Source organism: Carcharodon carcharias, chromosome 4, assembly GCF_017639515.1.
Source record: "Carcharodon carcharias isolate sCarCar2 chromosome 4, sCarCar2.pri, whole genome shotgun sequence".
Lineage (NCBI taxonomy): Eukaryota > Metazoa > Chordata > Chondrichthyes > Lamniformes > Lamnidae > Carcharodon > Carcharodon carcharias.
In genome coordinates this window covers 155,521,209-155,536,321 of record NC_054470.1, presented here as the reverse complement: position 1 = coordinate 155,536,321, position 15,113 = coordinate 155,521,209, and the positions used below count along the sequence as shown (strand labels likewise).

Below are 15,113 nucleotides of genomic sequence, written 5' to 3'. Positions count from 1 at the left end.
CGATGTAGCCGCAGAAAAGAGGCAGGCAGTCAGACCCAATGACCCCCTCGACCACCCACTACTATATAGGAGCACAAGTGAATCCCTAGTTAATAACCAACACTTGAGTACGATTTAACATCCAATCAATATACACTTATCACCCCCCCAATCTCAATCAATGATGTTAGTGACACATTGTAGAGTTCAAACTCCATGATGTGTAGGGAATCCTGAATTGTGTGTTCCCCTGACATTTGACCAACCCATTCGCTGTAGCTCTGGTAAGTAAAAATTCTGCCTGGATAAGATGTAGGAGCAGAAGCGGGCCATTCAGCCCATCGAGTCTGCTCTGCCATTCAATGCGATCATGGCTGATCTGATAATCCTCAACTCCACTTTTCTACCTTGTCCCCATAGCCCTTGATTTCCTTACTGATTAAAAACCTGTCTACCTCAGCCTTGAATATACTCTCCTTCTATGGCTTAGCATCCATTTTTTTGTTTGATCAAATGTCTGTGAATTGCATTGGGACATGTAGTAGGAGTTGTAGTTGCATAATTAACTTGTTAATATAATGTAAAAGGGGAACAAAATAATGAAAAGTAGAATTATATTCACATGCGTTTGATGTGGAAGATATAAGCAAAAAACCGTGACAAGATAATTCCTGGATCTGACTACTTTAATTGAAGGGTGATGTAATCAAGGTGCTTAAAATGTTAAAAGGATTCCAAAGGGGAGATATGGAGAAACCATTTCTGATGGGGAATCAAGAGCAAGAGGATATAATCTTAAAATTTGACCTAGACCATGTAGATGAAAGTCAGGAAATACAGCTTCACACAAAGGGTGGTAAAAATCTGGAATTCTGTTCCCCAAAAGGCTGTAGACATTGCAACAATTGGAGGTTTCCAAATTGAGATCAGCAAATAGTTATCAGGTAAGGACTACAAGAGATATAAAGCTAAGGTGGGTAAATGGAGTTGACATATAGATCAGTCATGATATCACTGAATGGCAGAACAGGCTGGAGAGGCTACATAGCCTATTCTTGTTAATTGGAATGTAAAGGATTTAGCTGCTTTTGAGGAGTTTCGAAGTAGGGAAAAAAATTAACTATCTGGTCTACAAGTTGGCTAGATGGAAAAATTCTAAATAGGATTCTTTCTTACCAAACTGAATACGTCAATTCCAAATTCTCCAGCCAAATACAAAGTGGCTTGCTATTTTAATGAACCAAGCACCAAAACAGATTCCTATATGAAGCTTTCCTCAGCTAAGAGAAAAGAGTGGATCCGTGCCACCATCCCTTGCTAATCTTAGAAATTTCCAGTAGCCTCCCTCTCTATGATAAGCATGTGACCTTCTCCACAGCTGTTGTATATTTAAATTAAGAAATCATCATTCTGCATGCAAAGTCGCATGATCACATCACACCAAAAGCCAAATGCCACGACCTAGACAGGTGAAAGTAGATAATGCACCTGGACTTTGTAGAACTGATAATCCTGAATGTGTATTAATTAAAAGAAATGGGATAATATTAGTAATTATTTACATAACATATCAGACAGGGAAATTTGAAACACCTCATAAAAGGCAATCAAGAGGAAGGATCTCCCCAGAGATATAAACTTACATTTATTTAACATCTCACCATATCTCTCAGAAATGTTGCAAAGTATTTCACACAAATGAACCACTGAAGTGAGTGGTTGTTGCTGCAGACATATAGAGTTGTTGTTTTGTGCACAGTGTATCCCAGGACAGTAATGAAATGACTAACAATTTATAATTTTTGGTGTTGGTTGAAATAATGTTAATCAATTGTATAGTGCCATGGGATCTCTTAACATCCATGGAACAGGCAAATGGGACTCGGGTTTAATTTTTATCTGAAGGACAGCACCTGCAACAATTCATCAACACTTTGATTTTAAAATTCTCATTCTCATGTACGAATTTCTCCAGGGCCTCACCCCTCCTTATCTCTGTAACTTGCTCTAGCCCTACAGCCCTCTGCTTTCCTTCAATTCTAGCCTCTTGTGCATCGCTCACTTCCTTTAGCCATCTAGGTCCTAAGCCCTGAATTCCATCCCCAACCCAAAACTCACCTTTCCCTCTATCCTTAAGACACCCCTTAAAATCTCTCTTTGACCAAGCTATTAGTCACTTGTTCTAATATTTCTTCCTTTAACTCAGTCACTTTTTTGTTTGATTATGTTCCTGTGAAGCACCTTGGTTCACTACATTAAAGGTGCTATATAAGTGCAAGTTGTGTTGACACGATTTAATTAAATTTCCTCTTTTTCTCCTAATCTTTCTTGCTCCAGTAAAAATAAACTTGTCATTTTGTTGACTTCATTAGATATCTTTCTGGAGCAACTTATCCTTCTGAAATCAGAGATGGAAACTAGACATTCTCAACCAAATAGGCTCACCAGATGTCTTCTTGTCAATTCTTCCTTGGGTGAACTTACCTTTTAAGTTTTCAAATTTCATGGGTCAGTAATGTCAACGTATAATCTCTCCAAACAATAAGAATCTTCTTGGACAATTAAATTGAATTGTCTGATAAATATCACTTTCAATTTATGCCAGATCTTTCAGTTCTCTTAACTATTCTCATCAGAGAAAGATATGCTCTCACACATGCAATTTGGTTTAGTTGTGGCTTTACAATTGCAACAAAATACAATGCATGTAAGTCAGGAAAATTGCTTGTAGCAAACTTGCATAGGAAAAAAATGCAACATTCTGGGGTAAATTGGATTTTGTTTTATTGCTTTGCTATTTAAAGTTTGGCCATCTAAATAGCTTGGTGCTAATGAATTCAACTACTTATCCCCAAGGTATAATGGCATGATTAAGTTGTCAATAGATGTTTTGTCAAGAGATGCAAATAACATTAATTTGGGTAGAAAAAGTATGTAGGAATAATTTAATAAACTTGTATTTAGTAACATAACTCTGCAATTTAAAAAGTTAACTGTACCCCCCCCCATACTCCAGGTTCAGCTACGATTCAGCATTGAATTGCTCTGCACAAATTCGTAGCATTCTCCAATGATTACATAAATAAGATAAATTGAAGTTTACAAAGTACCTATATAACGGCAGTTGATTTTAAAGTGATGGTCAGGAACAATAAATTGCATTTATTTTGCAACACATATCTGGAGACTTATCGGGACACTTTGTCAAGACTTCACCAGCACTCCATCAACATTTATTTTGGAAATTCTTGAGGGCTTAACTAAAACGAGTGTGTGCTGTACTACTCCACCTTTTGGAAGCTACCAGAAGGGAAGTGCTTAATCATAGGCATTTTTCTAGGGGGTCCCCCGTGGTCTTCAAGAGGAATGAGAGCAAGATATGAGACAAGGCAGAGCAGCACCAGATGCTAAACAGGAGAGGAACAGAATGGCGAGTTGGATTCCTTCCACTCTAGAGCTACAGGACATCCTATATCCTCTGGACCTCCTCCACCAGGATATCTAGTGCTTTGTCTGACAACATGTGCGCCTTCTCATTAAGTCCCTGAGCCATCCTGCAATTTGCCACTCGGCTCCACGAAGGTCGTTTCTAATCAGTGTCTGTGTCCAGCAGACATCTGCTTTAGCACCGTCAGGTGAGTTCAAATTAGGGTAATAACAAATAAGATCAAAACTGCATCCTAAAACCAGTATGATCAAAACTGCAACCTAAAACTAGACTTTCAAATAGGCATGCCTTATGTGCTATTAACATTCCATGATTCTATCAGCACGGCGTCGTGTAGTATCCGTTTTCAACTTTTCACAAAAGTAACCTGTGACTTTGTGTTTGTGCTCCCTCTTTGCCACCTTTGCAACTGTCTATCTGTTGTTACTCTTCCTCCATTGTATGTGGAGGTTGAATAAGGAAGAAATAAAAATGTACAGAACTGCTTTTATGTTGCAGTTATTTATCCTCTTTACAAATATTTGAAAAATATAACAGGACAGACAACTTATATTCTGGTATCTGTGCCAGTACTCAAGAGTTAGCACAAAGTCAGCTTTAACAGTAACTTGTAAACATTACTTTTTATTAATTCCAGATAGGAAATGCTTCTAGAGGAATACTTATATCAGCAATAACAATTTATGCTAAAATGATTTGCAGTATAAAAAAAAAGGACCTTACTATTTCATTAATTCCACCTAGTTTTCCCGCCGAAAGCTTTGGTCTGGAAGCTGGACGTGGTGGTGGCACAATCATACTTGTATTAAGAGGGGTGGTAGGTCTTGCTGGGGGTGTTACTGAAAAGAGAGGGGGTGATTGAGAGAAGCAAAAAATAATTTTGTGAGAAATACTGGTTGACAAAATGGCAAAAGATCACATTTCCCAATTGTTATTTCTACCATTTTTTAAAGGATGCCTTCATATACAGTGAACAAGATTGTGAAGAATACGGAATTCATTTCACAACATACTTAAGTTTAAATCTAGTTCGATGTTTAAAATAATCCTTTTTAAATCAAGACTCTTACACTTGGAGTAATGAGAACTCTCATACCAAATGCATAATTCAAACCTCGTCTGCAAAATTCATAAATAATCGCTATTAACAAGAAACTATAGAGGACAAAATAGTAACAAAAACTATGTACTCACAATTAGACTGTCCATGACTCACACAAAGTTCAGAATTATCATGGTAACTCATATCTTATTTTGCAGCACATAACATATTTAAACAAAACAATTACCCCATCATGAAGTACCTACAATAATAATACTCAGTTTCTGTCAGCAATACTGTTTTGATTGGTCAGTTTAAGTGGTGTGGCTGATAGTGGGTTTATTTGGTGCCTGGTGCATGCGAAGGCAAATAGGTATGTGGAAGACTGCAGCGGATTGGGGGGGGATGGTGGAGAACATGAAATGCTGAGGTAAGGGGATCTAACTGTCTCCATGTGGGATTGATGGGAAGGATGGGGATGGCATGGGGGGAATGGAAGGAATGGGATGAGGATAGCATGGGAAGAATTAAATGGCATAGGATAGATGGATAAGATGATGGAATTGGTTAAGCATGGCAAAATAGAGGGGCAATCATTTCTTACAACTAATTCATTGAAAGCTATTCTTTATGCTAAAAATGAAGATTCACCAGATTTGAATGAACTGGTTTTAGAAAAGCTGCCAGATGAATCAAAAGAATATATCAGCATTGATTCTATAGACAAAGATGATGATAACATCCCCCAGAGCTTCTATGCAATCTAAATCCAATGGGCACGACACTGCAAGTAAGGAGCAGTTATAATATTGCTAGGAAACTTGAATCCTAAACAAGGTTTTTGTCATGGAACAAGATTGGTAGTTGGGAAGCTGTTTTCTTTGATGATAGTTACTGAAATTATAACAGGCTATTCAAGGTTACGAAGTATTTATTCCTTGTACAATATTGAGCTCATCAGATGTAAGCGGTCTTTCCAACTCAGGTGAAAGCAGTTCCAAATTAGACTTTCATATTCTATGAATATAAAAAGTAACAAGGTCGACTCTTGTCAAAATTTGTATTTATATTCCTAGAATTGTTTTTACAGATGGACAGATTTATTTGATCGTTTCCAGAGCAATAAGTTTTGATTCTATTCAAGTCTTTGAAGAAAGAATAACCAGAAATCCCATATATAAAGAAGTACTGTTGCAATAAAGATACTAGTTTGACTGCAAATGTTTTGTGGGTAGCCACAAATATTAAAACAATTTATCCTGAATATTTTAATTTAACTTCATATCATTCAACTACATTTTCTAATTTTGTACTTATGCAACAATTGTTGCAATCAGTTTTATGGCTGTTTATATTGAGAGTTATTTTATTCTGTTTATTGAAAAGGACTTTCAGTAGGCTGGAAGTTTTTCATAACTTCTCCCTCCACCATTACCCTCCACCATTACCCAGTCTTTGTATGAATGGATCTGCACTCCATAACTGCCCTGTCATTTAGCTTGCTTTGTTGGTATCTCCTAATCGCAGAAGAAAAACTAGCATCACGTAATAGAAATCGATGTCATTTACAAAGTAAAGGCTTCTCCAACACAAAAATATGAAAACAAGCAAGATATTTAAGTATTATTTTGGTAAATAGATTTTTAATAAACTTTAAAAGTGGGTCCTTCAGCTGGCTTGAGACCCACACACTCCCCCATCAGAGAAGTCAGGAGAACAGCTGAGCCCAAATCCACCAGAGTTCCAAATCTTAGCCTAGCCACTCTGGGGAGGATGAAAAAAATATGTATCTGACTAATGGGCTAATCACATGCAACTAGTAGCTACTGGTTTCAAACCAGGCCTAGGAGTAAGAAATTAGAGTGTAAAAAAATTACTTAAGAACTAGGAGCAGGAGTAGGCTATTCAGCCCCTTGAGTCTGACCTGCCATTCATTACAATCATGGCTGATCTCATTTCGGCCTCAACTCCAATTTCCTGTCCTTGCCCCATAACTTCAACCCATAAAGTAATTACATAAGGTATTCTAACACTTATTTTGAAAAATTAAATAACCATCACCAGAAAATGTAGTTATCTGACTACAAGTTTAACAATTGTTTCTCCCCATTTCATATAAGTTCACTGTGTTTCTGAACCAGTCATTGAAAGGTGTGAGAGTGCAACATTGATGCCCTTTCCTTTTCAAGAAATTGATAGATAGTTGAATTTACATACAGCCTTATCATATCAAAACTTCTCAAAGTGCTTTGGTGCAGGGACTGCAGCCAGATGTGGCAACTGTGCCTAGCTTTGATCAGCAGTTAGTCAGATGGAGTCTTCTTCACATGGAATATGGCACAACAAATTCCAGCTCACTGTGCCTCCATGGTATAGCATTTATTTCTTTTTAAAATTCATAAGGGAAGTGCAGCTTCTAATATCCAGTCAAATCAAGCCCTTTTAGGTCACAAAACAAGTTAGACAATCCAAATTTCCTATAGCTACAATAATATACTTTAACTAAAATCTTGAAAGGATATGTCCTGCAGTACTAGCATTACAGGCCCACTTTCAATGAGCAAACATCCTGGCTGAATTAAATTGTACAGGAAATGCGAATCGAATGTCTGCTTTTCTTTGAAATTTTTTTTATGGTGACCATCAAAATGCATTTTGCTGACCCTTGCAACTATTTTAGAAAAATCAGGATCCCACCTGTCTCTCTGGATTTAAAGCTTTATTCTAAAAATAAAGTGACACGTTAGTCGATTGCATCATCACTACACCTCTATTACCTTACATTTCTTCCACTATTTTAATGGTACACGAACATAATGTGATTTTCAACTTCCAAGTTGTAAACTATTGATTCTTTAAATGAATTAATTTCCACTACAAATTCATGGTCAGTATAAGACATACATATACATTATCTGACCCCAAATAACACCAATAAGAATTGAAGGTGGTAGACAGTTTGCAAATCACACCAACTGATTGTCACAAATGGAAAGCTGTCCTTAATAATTCAGCTTTAAAGTTGGAAGATTTACAGATTACATAGAAGTAGCTTGGCATGGTCCGTGTAATCATATATGTATGAGATGAGTACATAGGTGTACAATTTGATCATCTACAGCAGGGATGGGGAATCCGGCCTGTTGCTCAATTTCATGCAGCCCACAGCAAGATTTCTAAAAAATATAGACCTATGACAGGAATGCCTTCAAAATAGCATTTATCATTGTTATGAATTTGCTTTGGATAAAGGTATCAGCCAAATAACTATAATAATATTTAACAATATAATACTCAAATTCAGTGATTGCATTAAAACTGCGGGTGAGTTGAATGTTTCTGTATTCTTTCTAAAAAACTCAATTAAGTTGATTTTTTGTGTGTGTGTGGTCCGTGACTGATTTTGTCTATGTGCGAATGGCCCATGATAAGAAAAATGTTCCCTACCCCTGACCTAGCAAAACCTAGTAAATTTCTGAACTATTTCATTTGAAAATACAGGACCTTTTGTTAATGAAAGACATGTTCACAGTCAGAATATTAAGCACAGTGTTGTACAAATCATTCTTGCCATACCATTATTTAAACGAGTAACCATAGGTGTTAAACTAACATCCACTGGTTGAGCTGCAGGAAAGGAAAAGCATTCTGATCCAGTGTCATTCTCTTCAATAGGTAATTTCTTGTTGCCCGTAAAATCACTCTGAAGGTCACTTTGGTCATCAAAAGTGCTGCTGGAAGACGACACTTGAAAAGAGGCCACAGGAGGATTGGAGTTTGGTGAAGTTTTAGTTTGTGGTGGTCCCTTCAGCTCTGAGTTTAAAGGTTTTCTTGGATTTAGTTCATCATTAAACGAAATCCACTGGGTCCGTGAAGTAGGAATATGAGAAGGACCATTTAAGGCCTCTAAAATTGCTGCTACACTAAAACCTGAGCCAGGACTAGAATTCTTAGACTCACAGATTGGCTGGTGCTTCACTGTGGACTCATATTCTACACCCCATGGTGAAATAGGACTTGAGAAAGTTGAGCTCCCTTCATGCCAAGTTATTTCAGCTAAAGGAAAAGGAAAAATTGAAAGCTTGGGAAATATGTGCATTAAAAAGGTGTGTAATATTAATTTAACCATATACATAATTATTATGAGTTGCTTTCACAACCTTTGTGACAAAGCAGTCTAAAAGTGGGCTGCAGGGAGACAAAGTTCAGGCCTAAACAATTTATGGAAGGCTTATAAGTGGTACATTTTTAAAAAACTTTTACAAATACATAAATTCAATAAAATCAAAATATTAGTTGTAGCACATCGACAAGCTGAGCATAGGTTTAGAGGCCAAGTTATTAATGTCAGTTATCCAATTTAAATGAATATAGTGGTATTAAATGATTATTTCACACCTTTGGCAGTTAGCTAGCAGAAAAATTACACAGCAAAATGCATTCCTTTAAAAGTTCAAAATACTAATCACAACAAATGACAAGAAGAAATGGTGCAATAACTAGAGAATGATTTGAGAACTTGAGAATAGAGTAAAAGTCAATAAATTAAACAAAAATGAAAACCAGGGCTGTCCTTACCATGTCATTCTACTTCTAATATTCCAATATTACACTGACAGACCACTTTGAACTTATTTTGTTGAGATTGATTGAAGTGTCAGATTAGTTAAGTGCCATCAAGAGAAATAGAATCTTGCCAAAGCAAAAATATAGCACTGTGTACCACTTCTAGTTTTCCAATTATTTGAATTTATAAGTCTTTCTAGAAAATCCAAGCAAAAATTATGATCAAGTACCTTCTGCACACTATAAAAATAAACAGTTTAGTAATGTGGGGGCTAAGTAAAAAGAGTATCTAAGTGTTGTACTTTTGACTACTCTTCCAAACAGGTTCTGCAACATTTTTCTTAATTGCATCAATTATCTTTTAGTTTCCCTCCAAAATGCTGCATAGTGGATTCACTTTAAATGTAAAATGCCTCCTTCAAAGGATGACAATTCAAGATGTAAATTGCAGAGTCAACTCATTGAAAACTGCAAATGAGTCTGTGAAGAAATTGGAAGTCTTTTTGCTAATGCTAAAGGTTTATGTTTCCAAAGTCCCTTTCTCTACATTAATGAGCTGTGAAGCAGCAGAAGCATTATTTGGTAAATGCAGAACACAAGAAGAACTGGTTTGATACCTACTCAGCTGAGGTGACCTCTGCCATTGATGCAACAAACAATGCCTACATGATGCACAACATAAACCCAATAGTTAAAACACTGCATAACCTGAAAATAGCCAACACAGCCATGCAAAAGTCAAGGAGATACTGTGCAAATAAGCAATGGATCAACTTATGTCAAGGAATCCAAACTGCCTGGGACAATGGCAGAGATGAAGGGGTCAAGAGGTGCTTCATCCTACCATCACCAAAGTTGCTTCCCTGAAGTTGCAGATGGTGAAGTACTCACTGACAAAAGTAAACAGATGTGCCACTAGGCTGAACACTGCTGTAAGCTGTACTCCTATGAGATGGACATCTTCCAATCCACGCGTAATGCTCTCCTGCAGTTTCCTATCATGGCTGATTTGGATGAAGAACCCTCATTACTCGAGCTTGAGAAGGCCATAGACTGCTTAGCACACAGAAAGACACCTGGCATAGATGGAATCCCAACCAAATTGCTCAAGCACTGAAAGTCCCATCTATTGCCACACCTTTATGACTTTCTCCTTCTTTGCTGGATAGTAGGCTCTGTTCCACAGGAGATGATTGATACAAAAATTATCACACTATACAAAAAAGTGACAAAGGAGACTGCAACAGCTACACGGGGCACCTTACTCCTTAGTGTCACAGGAAAGGCCTTTTCTAGGGTCATACTTTTTAAAAACTCCACCTACAGATCGAGTGTACCAAGAAGCACAGTGCGGTCTCTGTTCCAGCAGATTTACTGTGGACATAATCTTCTCCATAGGCCAGCTACAGGAGAAGTGGAGGGAATGTTGCATTACTTTCAGGGATCTCACTAAGACATTCGACACTGTCAGCATGGCAGGATTCTGAAAGAATGCAGGAAAAATTGGCTGTCCACTAAAGCTCCTCAATCTCATCCGCTCCTTCCAAGGGAACATGCATTGTGCTGTACAATTTGATGACTCAACTTCTGACAATTTCAGAGTGAATAATGGAGTGAAACAGAGCTGTGTCCAAATCCTCACTCTGTTTGACATCTTCTTCTCCATACACCTGACCGTTGCCTTCCTTGCAGATATGAAAAGAATCTACTTGCATACTCAGTCAGATGGCAAATTCTACAATCTATCAAGGCTGAAAGCAAAGACAAAAACACATTGCGGCCTGATCAGAGAACTCCTCTACACTGATGATGCTGCACTAGTCACCAACACGGAGACTCAGCTACAAAGACTCATGGGCCAGAATTTTCCTGGCGGCGATTTGGGGGCTGGGCCCACTCGCCGACAGGCAAATGACGTGGGATGACATTGGGAGGAACCACTGACGTCATCTTGGTCCCTTTAAATTTTTAGGAAGGCGGGCGGATAGCGAAATCAGCTGTCCGCCTGCCAATCTGTCAATGGCCAATTAAGGCCATTGACAGGCTCATTAAGATAATTAAAGACCTGCCCAACCAACCTTAAGGCTGGCGGGCAGGCCAGGAGTCCCAGCAAGCTTCTGATAATACATGAAACTTCATCCACTGGCAGGATGAGGTTTCATGTCCGTTTTTAAAAACTTTAATACATTTTATGTGATATTTATTAACATGTTCCATCTCGTGTGACATTGTCACATGAGGGGGACATGTTAATAATTTTTAAATTTTTCTACTTTTAAAGTTTTTTGGACTGTCAGTAATCTCCCTGAGACAGCACTTTGTCTTAGGGAGCAGTGTGCTCTTTCGCGTGCATGCGCAAAAGAGCGCACTTTGACAGTTGGGGAATCCCCCCCTATCCTGCACAGGAAGCGCACAGCGCTTCCCGTTGGGCAGACTGCTGGGTGGGCCTTAATTGGGCCCTGTTTCGGTGGCAGAGGTCGGCTGTCTGCCCGCTGCCGAGCTGGTGGGGCCTGCACGCCCACCAAGGGCAAAATTCTGCCCATGGTGTCTCTCTCCCATACTTGTAGCTTGTACAAAAAGCATCAAGAAAACCATGATCACACTAAATAACACTTTGCTGGAAGCGGTTAGCAAATTCTGCTACCTCGGATATATGGGTGCAGACAATCTGTCACTTGATGCAGAAATAGATACATGGAGAGGGAAAGCAGCAACAACCTTTGGCCGACTCACAAAATGTGCATGGAATAACATCAAGCTGATCTTAGGACGAAGCTGACTGTTTATATGGCCTGCGTTCTCGGCAACCTATTGTATGAATGACTTACAGCTTTCTAAAGAAACTCAACAATTTCCATCTTTGCTGTCTGCAGCATATTATGGGTATGTACTGGCAGGAGGATATCACAAATGTAGCAGTCCTCTCAAAGACAGAGCACACTAGTTTGTTGGCACTCATCAAACAGAGACGGCTTTGTTGACTTGGGCACATCTATAGGATGGAAGACAATCACATACCAAAGGGCTTTCTGTATGGTGAGCTATTAGGAGTCATACGATCAGTAGGACGCCCAAAGCAAACATTGATTGTTGCACTTGAGAGTCACTAATTGATGGCAGAGGAAAATGGTGACACCTGCTGTGGCTGGCATGTACCACCATGATGTCCAATCATGGCAGCTTGGCAACAGACACCAATACCAAAACAACAACTCATTATGTCACTTGGTAGCCTCATTTTCGGCACTTGTGGCAGAACCTGCCTCTCAAAGATTGGCCTCTTCAGCCATCAGCAAAGATGTGCCATAAGAAGACACCCCATTTGAAAAGGTTTGTTTGCAGCGCGTACATTGTAGATGGAAGGGTGGTGACGGCCTCCAGATATATAATCAGCCAAGACGTAGAATATAACAGCAGGGAGATCATGCTAGAGCTATACAGAACACTAGCTAGGCCATAGCTAGGGTATTACACATAGTTCTAGTTACAGCATCACACATGCAGGGTGTGACTGCATGAGAGAGAGTACAGAGGAGATTTATGAGGATATTGCCAGGAATAGAGAATTTTAGATATGAAGAAAGACTGAAGAGCTGGAGTTGGTTTCTTTGGAACAAAGGAGGCTGAGGGGAGATTTAATTGAGGTCTATAAAAATTATGAGGGGCCTGGAGAGAGTGGATAGGAAGGACCTATTTCTCTTAGCAAAAAGATCATGAACCAGGGTGCACAAATTTAAATTATTTGGCAGACGAGTTAGAGGGGAATTGGGAGAAAGCTTTTCACCCAGAGGGTGGTGGGGGTATGGAACACATTGCCTGAAAGGGTGGCGGAGACAAAAACCCTCATTGCACTTAAAAAGTACAGCAAAATTTCTGTTATCTAGCATGCTCCAGGGATGGCCGGTGCCAGTTAATCAAAAATGCCTGCTAACAGAGAGTTACCATGGCACGCTTTCATTTTGTTTAGCAAGTTATTGATGTATGTCTATCTATGTGCCCCACCCCTCTTGTGTGTGTGTGTGTGTATGTGTGGGTGAGATGAGGTAGTCAGGTGCGCCTTGTGTAAGACATGACCTGTTATGGCCACCAGTGCTTCTGGATTCCAACATTTTCTCCAAATCCACTTCTGGCTCTGCAACACTGGGGCAGTATGAACAGGCCCTTTTAAGAGTTCCAAACCCTGGGCAGTGTGAGACTTAAAGGGATTTTGAGCTGGCTTTGGGTAGGTGTGTTTATTTAATTCTGGCTCTATAGAGACTCCAGCAGAAGCTGAAGAAAGAAGGGCTCAAGGCAGGCCTGGCACAAATTCCAGTTAGCAGCAAATTCTGATTAGTACAGTGCATGATAACAGAAATTTTCCTGTACTTGGATAAGCACTTGAAAGTGCTGTTGCCTGCAGAGCTACAGACCAAGACCTGGAATGTGGAATTAGCTTCGAAAGATAATTTTTGGTTGGCAATGGCACAATGGGTCGAATACCCTCCATCTGCGCCATAATTTTTCTATATTTCTATATGTTGTGCAGCTCTATGTCAAATAATAGATTTATAAATAGGGTCTACTGCAGATAAATGTTTCCTTCAAAGCATTTAGCAACCTAGTAATAGCAATTGAGTTATATTAATAATATGTTGATAAAACTGAAACATTAACAGAAAGAATTAAACTATTGTGTGTTCTTCAGTTATCAGGTTAGCTGAAAGAATGCAGAGATGTGAAGTGTCAAATATTCTTGACAAAGGTTGTCTAAAAAAATGTCATGCCTATTTTATTTAAATGTATTGTACAGCCCTGGAATTCATGAAACATCATGATACAAGTCTCCATGTCATGTATATGTAAAACTAAATAGGCTTTTCAAAAAAAACATGAGAAATAAGCTATTTTCTTTCTAAAATACAATTAGCACACAGCATGCACATTACGCATGCCAATCAGCAAGGTGGCATTACTTCACAATCAGTCACATAATCTTAAATAAGCAGCTTTCGAATAGTTTCAATGTATGATTAATTTGGAAAACTTAATTTGAGATTACTCAACTGAAAACACCTCAACAAGCTACCTGAAAAAATTCTGAAGCTATAGAGCTTAGAGTGAGGTTTATTGTAGTTCTGTTGCCTCAAGAATAGCCAGGTTACTGGTTTCTAATTTCCTTTTATAACACCACTTTGCTGGATAATGCATCACAAAAACACATGTTCAATAGTTCAGTTTTTCAATACACTGTCATTTTATTTACCTGAAGCAAGCACCGTGTGTACCTCAGAAGTATTACTGACTGGAAGGAAAGGAAAAGCTAGGAACATTGTTAAGAAAAACAAGAAGGAAGACGAAAGCAAAAGTAATTAATGAAATATACTACAGGTACTAGCATGGTTAATTTTAAAATCCAGTCTTAAAGCAAGTTTTAAATTTTTAATATGTAGGGCATTATCCCCATTTCTCATCACAAACTGCCCTGTTCTTAACAATTAGACTAGACAAAAGATTGATTGAGGTATACCATGTTCAAATAAGCACCCTTCATCCATAGAACCATAGAGGTTTACAGCACAGGAGGCAGCCATTCAGTTCAATGTGTTTCTTAGTTGTTAGAGCAATCCAAAATTAATCCAACCACTTTGTTCTTTCTCTGCTTCAAAAAATTAGATAAATATTTGAAGCAGAGGAAAAACAAAGTGGTTGGATTAATTTTGGATTGCTGTAATTTTCCATTAAGAGCTGCAAAGGTTTCTGCACTAACCATTCCCTGTGGCATGACATTCCATGTTTAAACAACTTGGTGTAAATGGTATTTCCCCAATCCTTCTCTTTGCAAAGGATGTTGCTTTTAAATGGATGAACCCCACCCCTGCCTCTTCAGAGGTAGGTGCTTTTCTCTATTCATGGTGTCAAAATTCTTCATATCTTTAAAAGTCACTATTAAATCTTCTTGTAGCCTTCTCTGATCTAATGAAAATAATACCAATATCTTAAGCTTCTGCTCATAACTATAGTTTTCCCATCATTGGTACACCCAAGTATCTTTACAAACTGTGGCTTTGATGCCCTTTTTATAGTGGAGCTTATAAAACT

At 38.5% G+C, this 15,113-nt stretch overlaps 1 protein-coding gene across 9 annotated transcripts in view; it reads right to left on the bottom strand.

Annotated features, from left to right (window-relative positions):
• Positions 1–15,113, bottom strand: part of fcho2 (FCH and mu domain containing endocytic adaptor 2) — a 267,367-nt gene that overhangs the window by 58,663 nt on the left and 193,591 nt on the right. For 4 of the 9 annotated variants that reach the window (XM_041185860.1, XM_041185866.1, XM_041185862.1 and 1 more), the window contains exons 18-20: positions 14,278–14,334; positions 8,046–8,525; positions 4,151–4,266 (exon numbers count right to left, since the gene is read on the bottom strand). In XM_041185860.1, coding sequence (XP_041041794.1) covers positions 4,151–4,266; positions 8,046–8,525; positions 14,278–14,334 — 653 coding nt within the window. The remainder of the gene's footprint in view (positions 1–4,150; positions 4,267–8,045; positions 8,526–14,277; positions 14,335–15,113) is intronic. The other 5 variants (XM_041185861.1, XM_041185867.1, XM_041185868.1 and 2 more) reach the window with 5 other exon arrangements.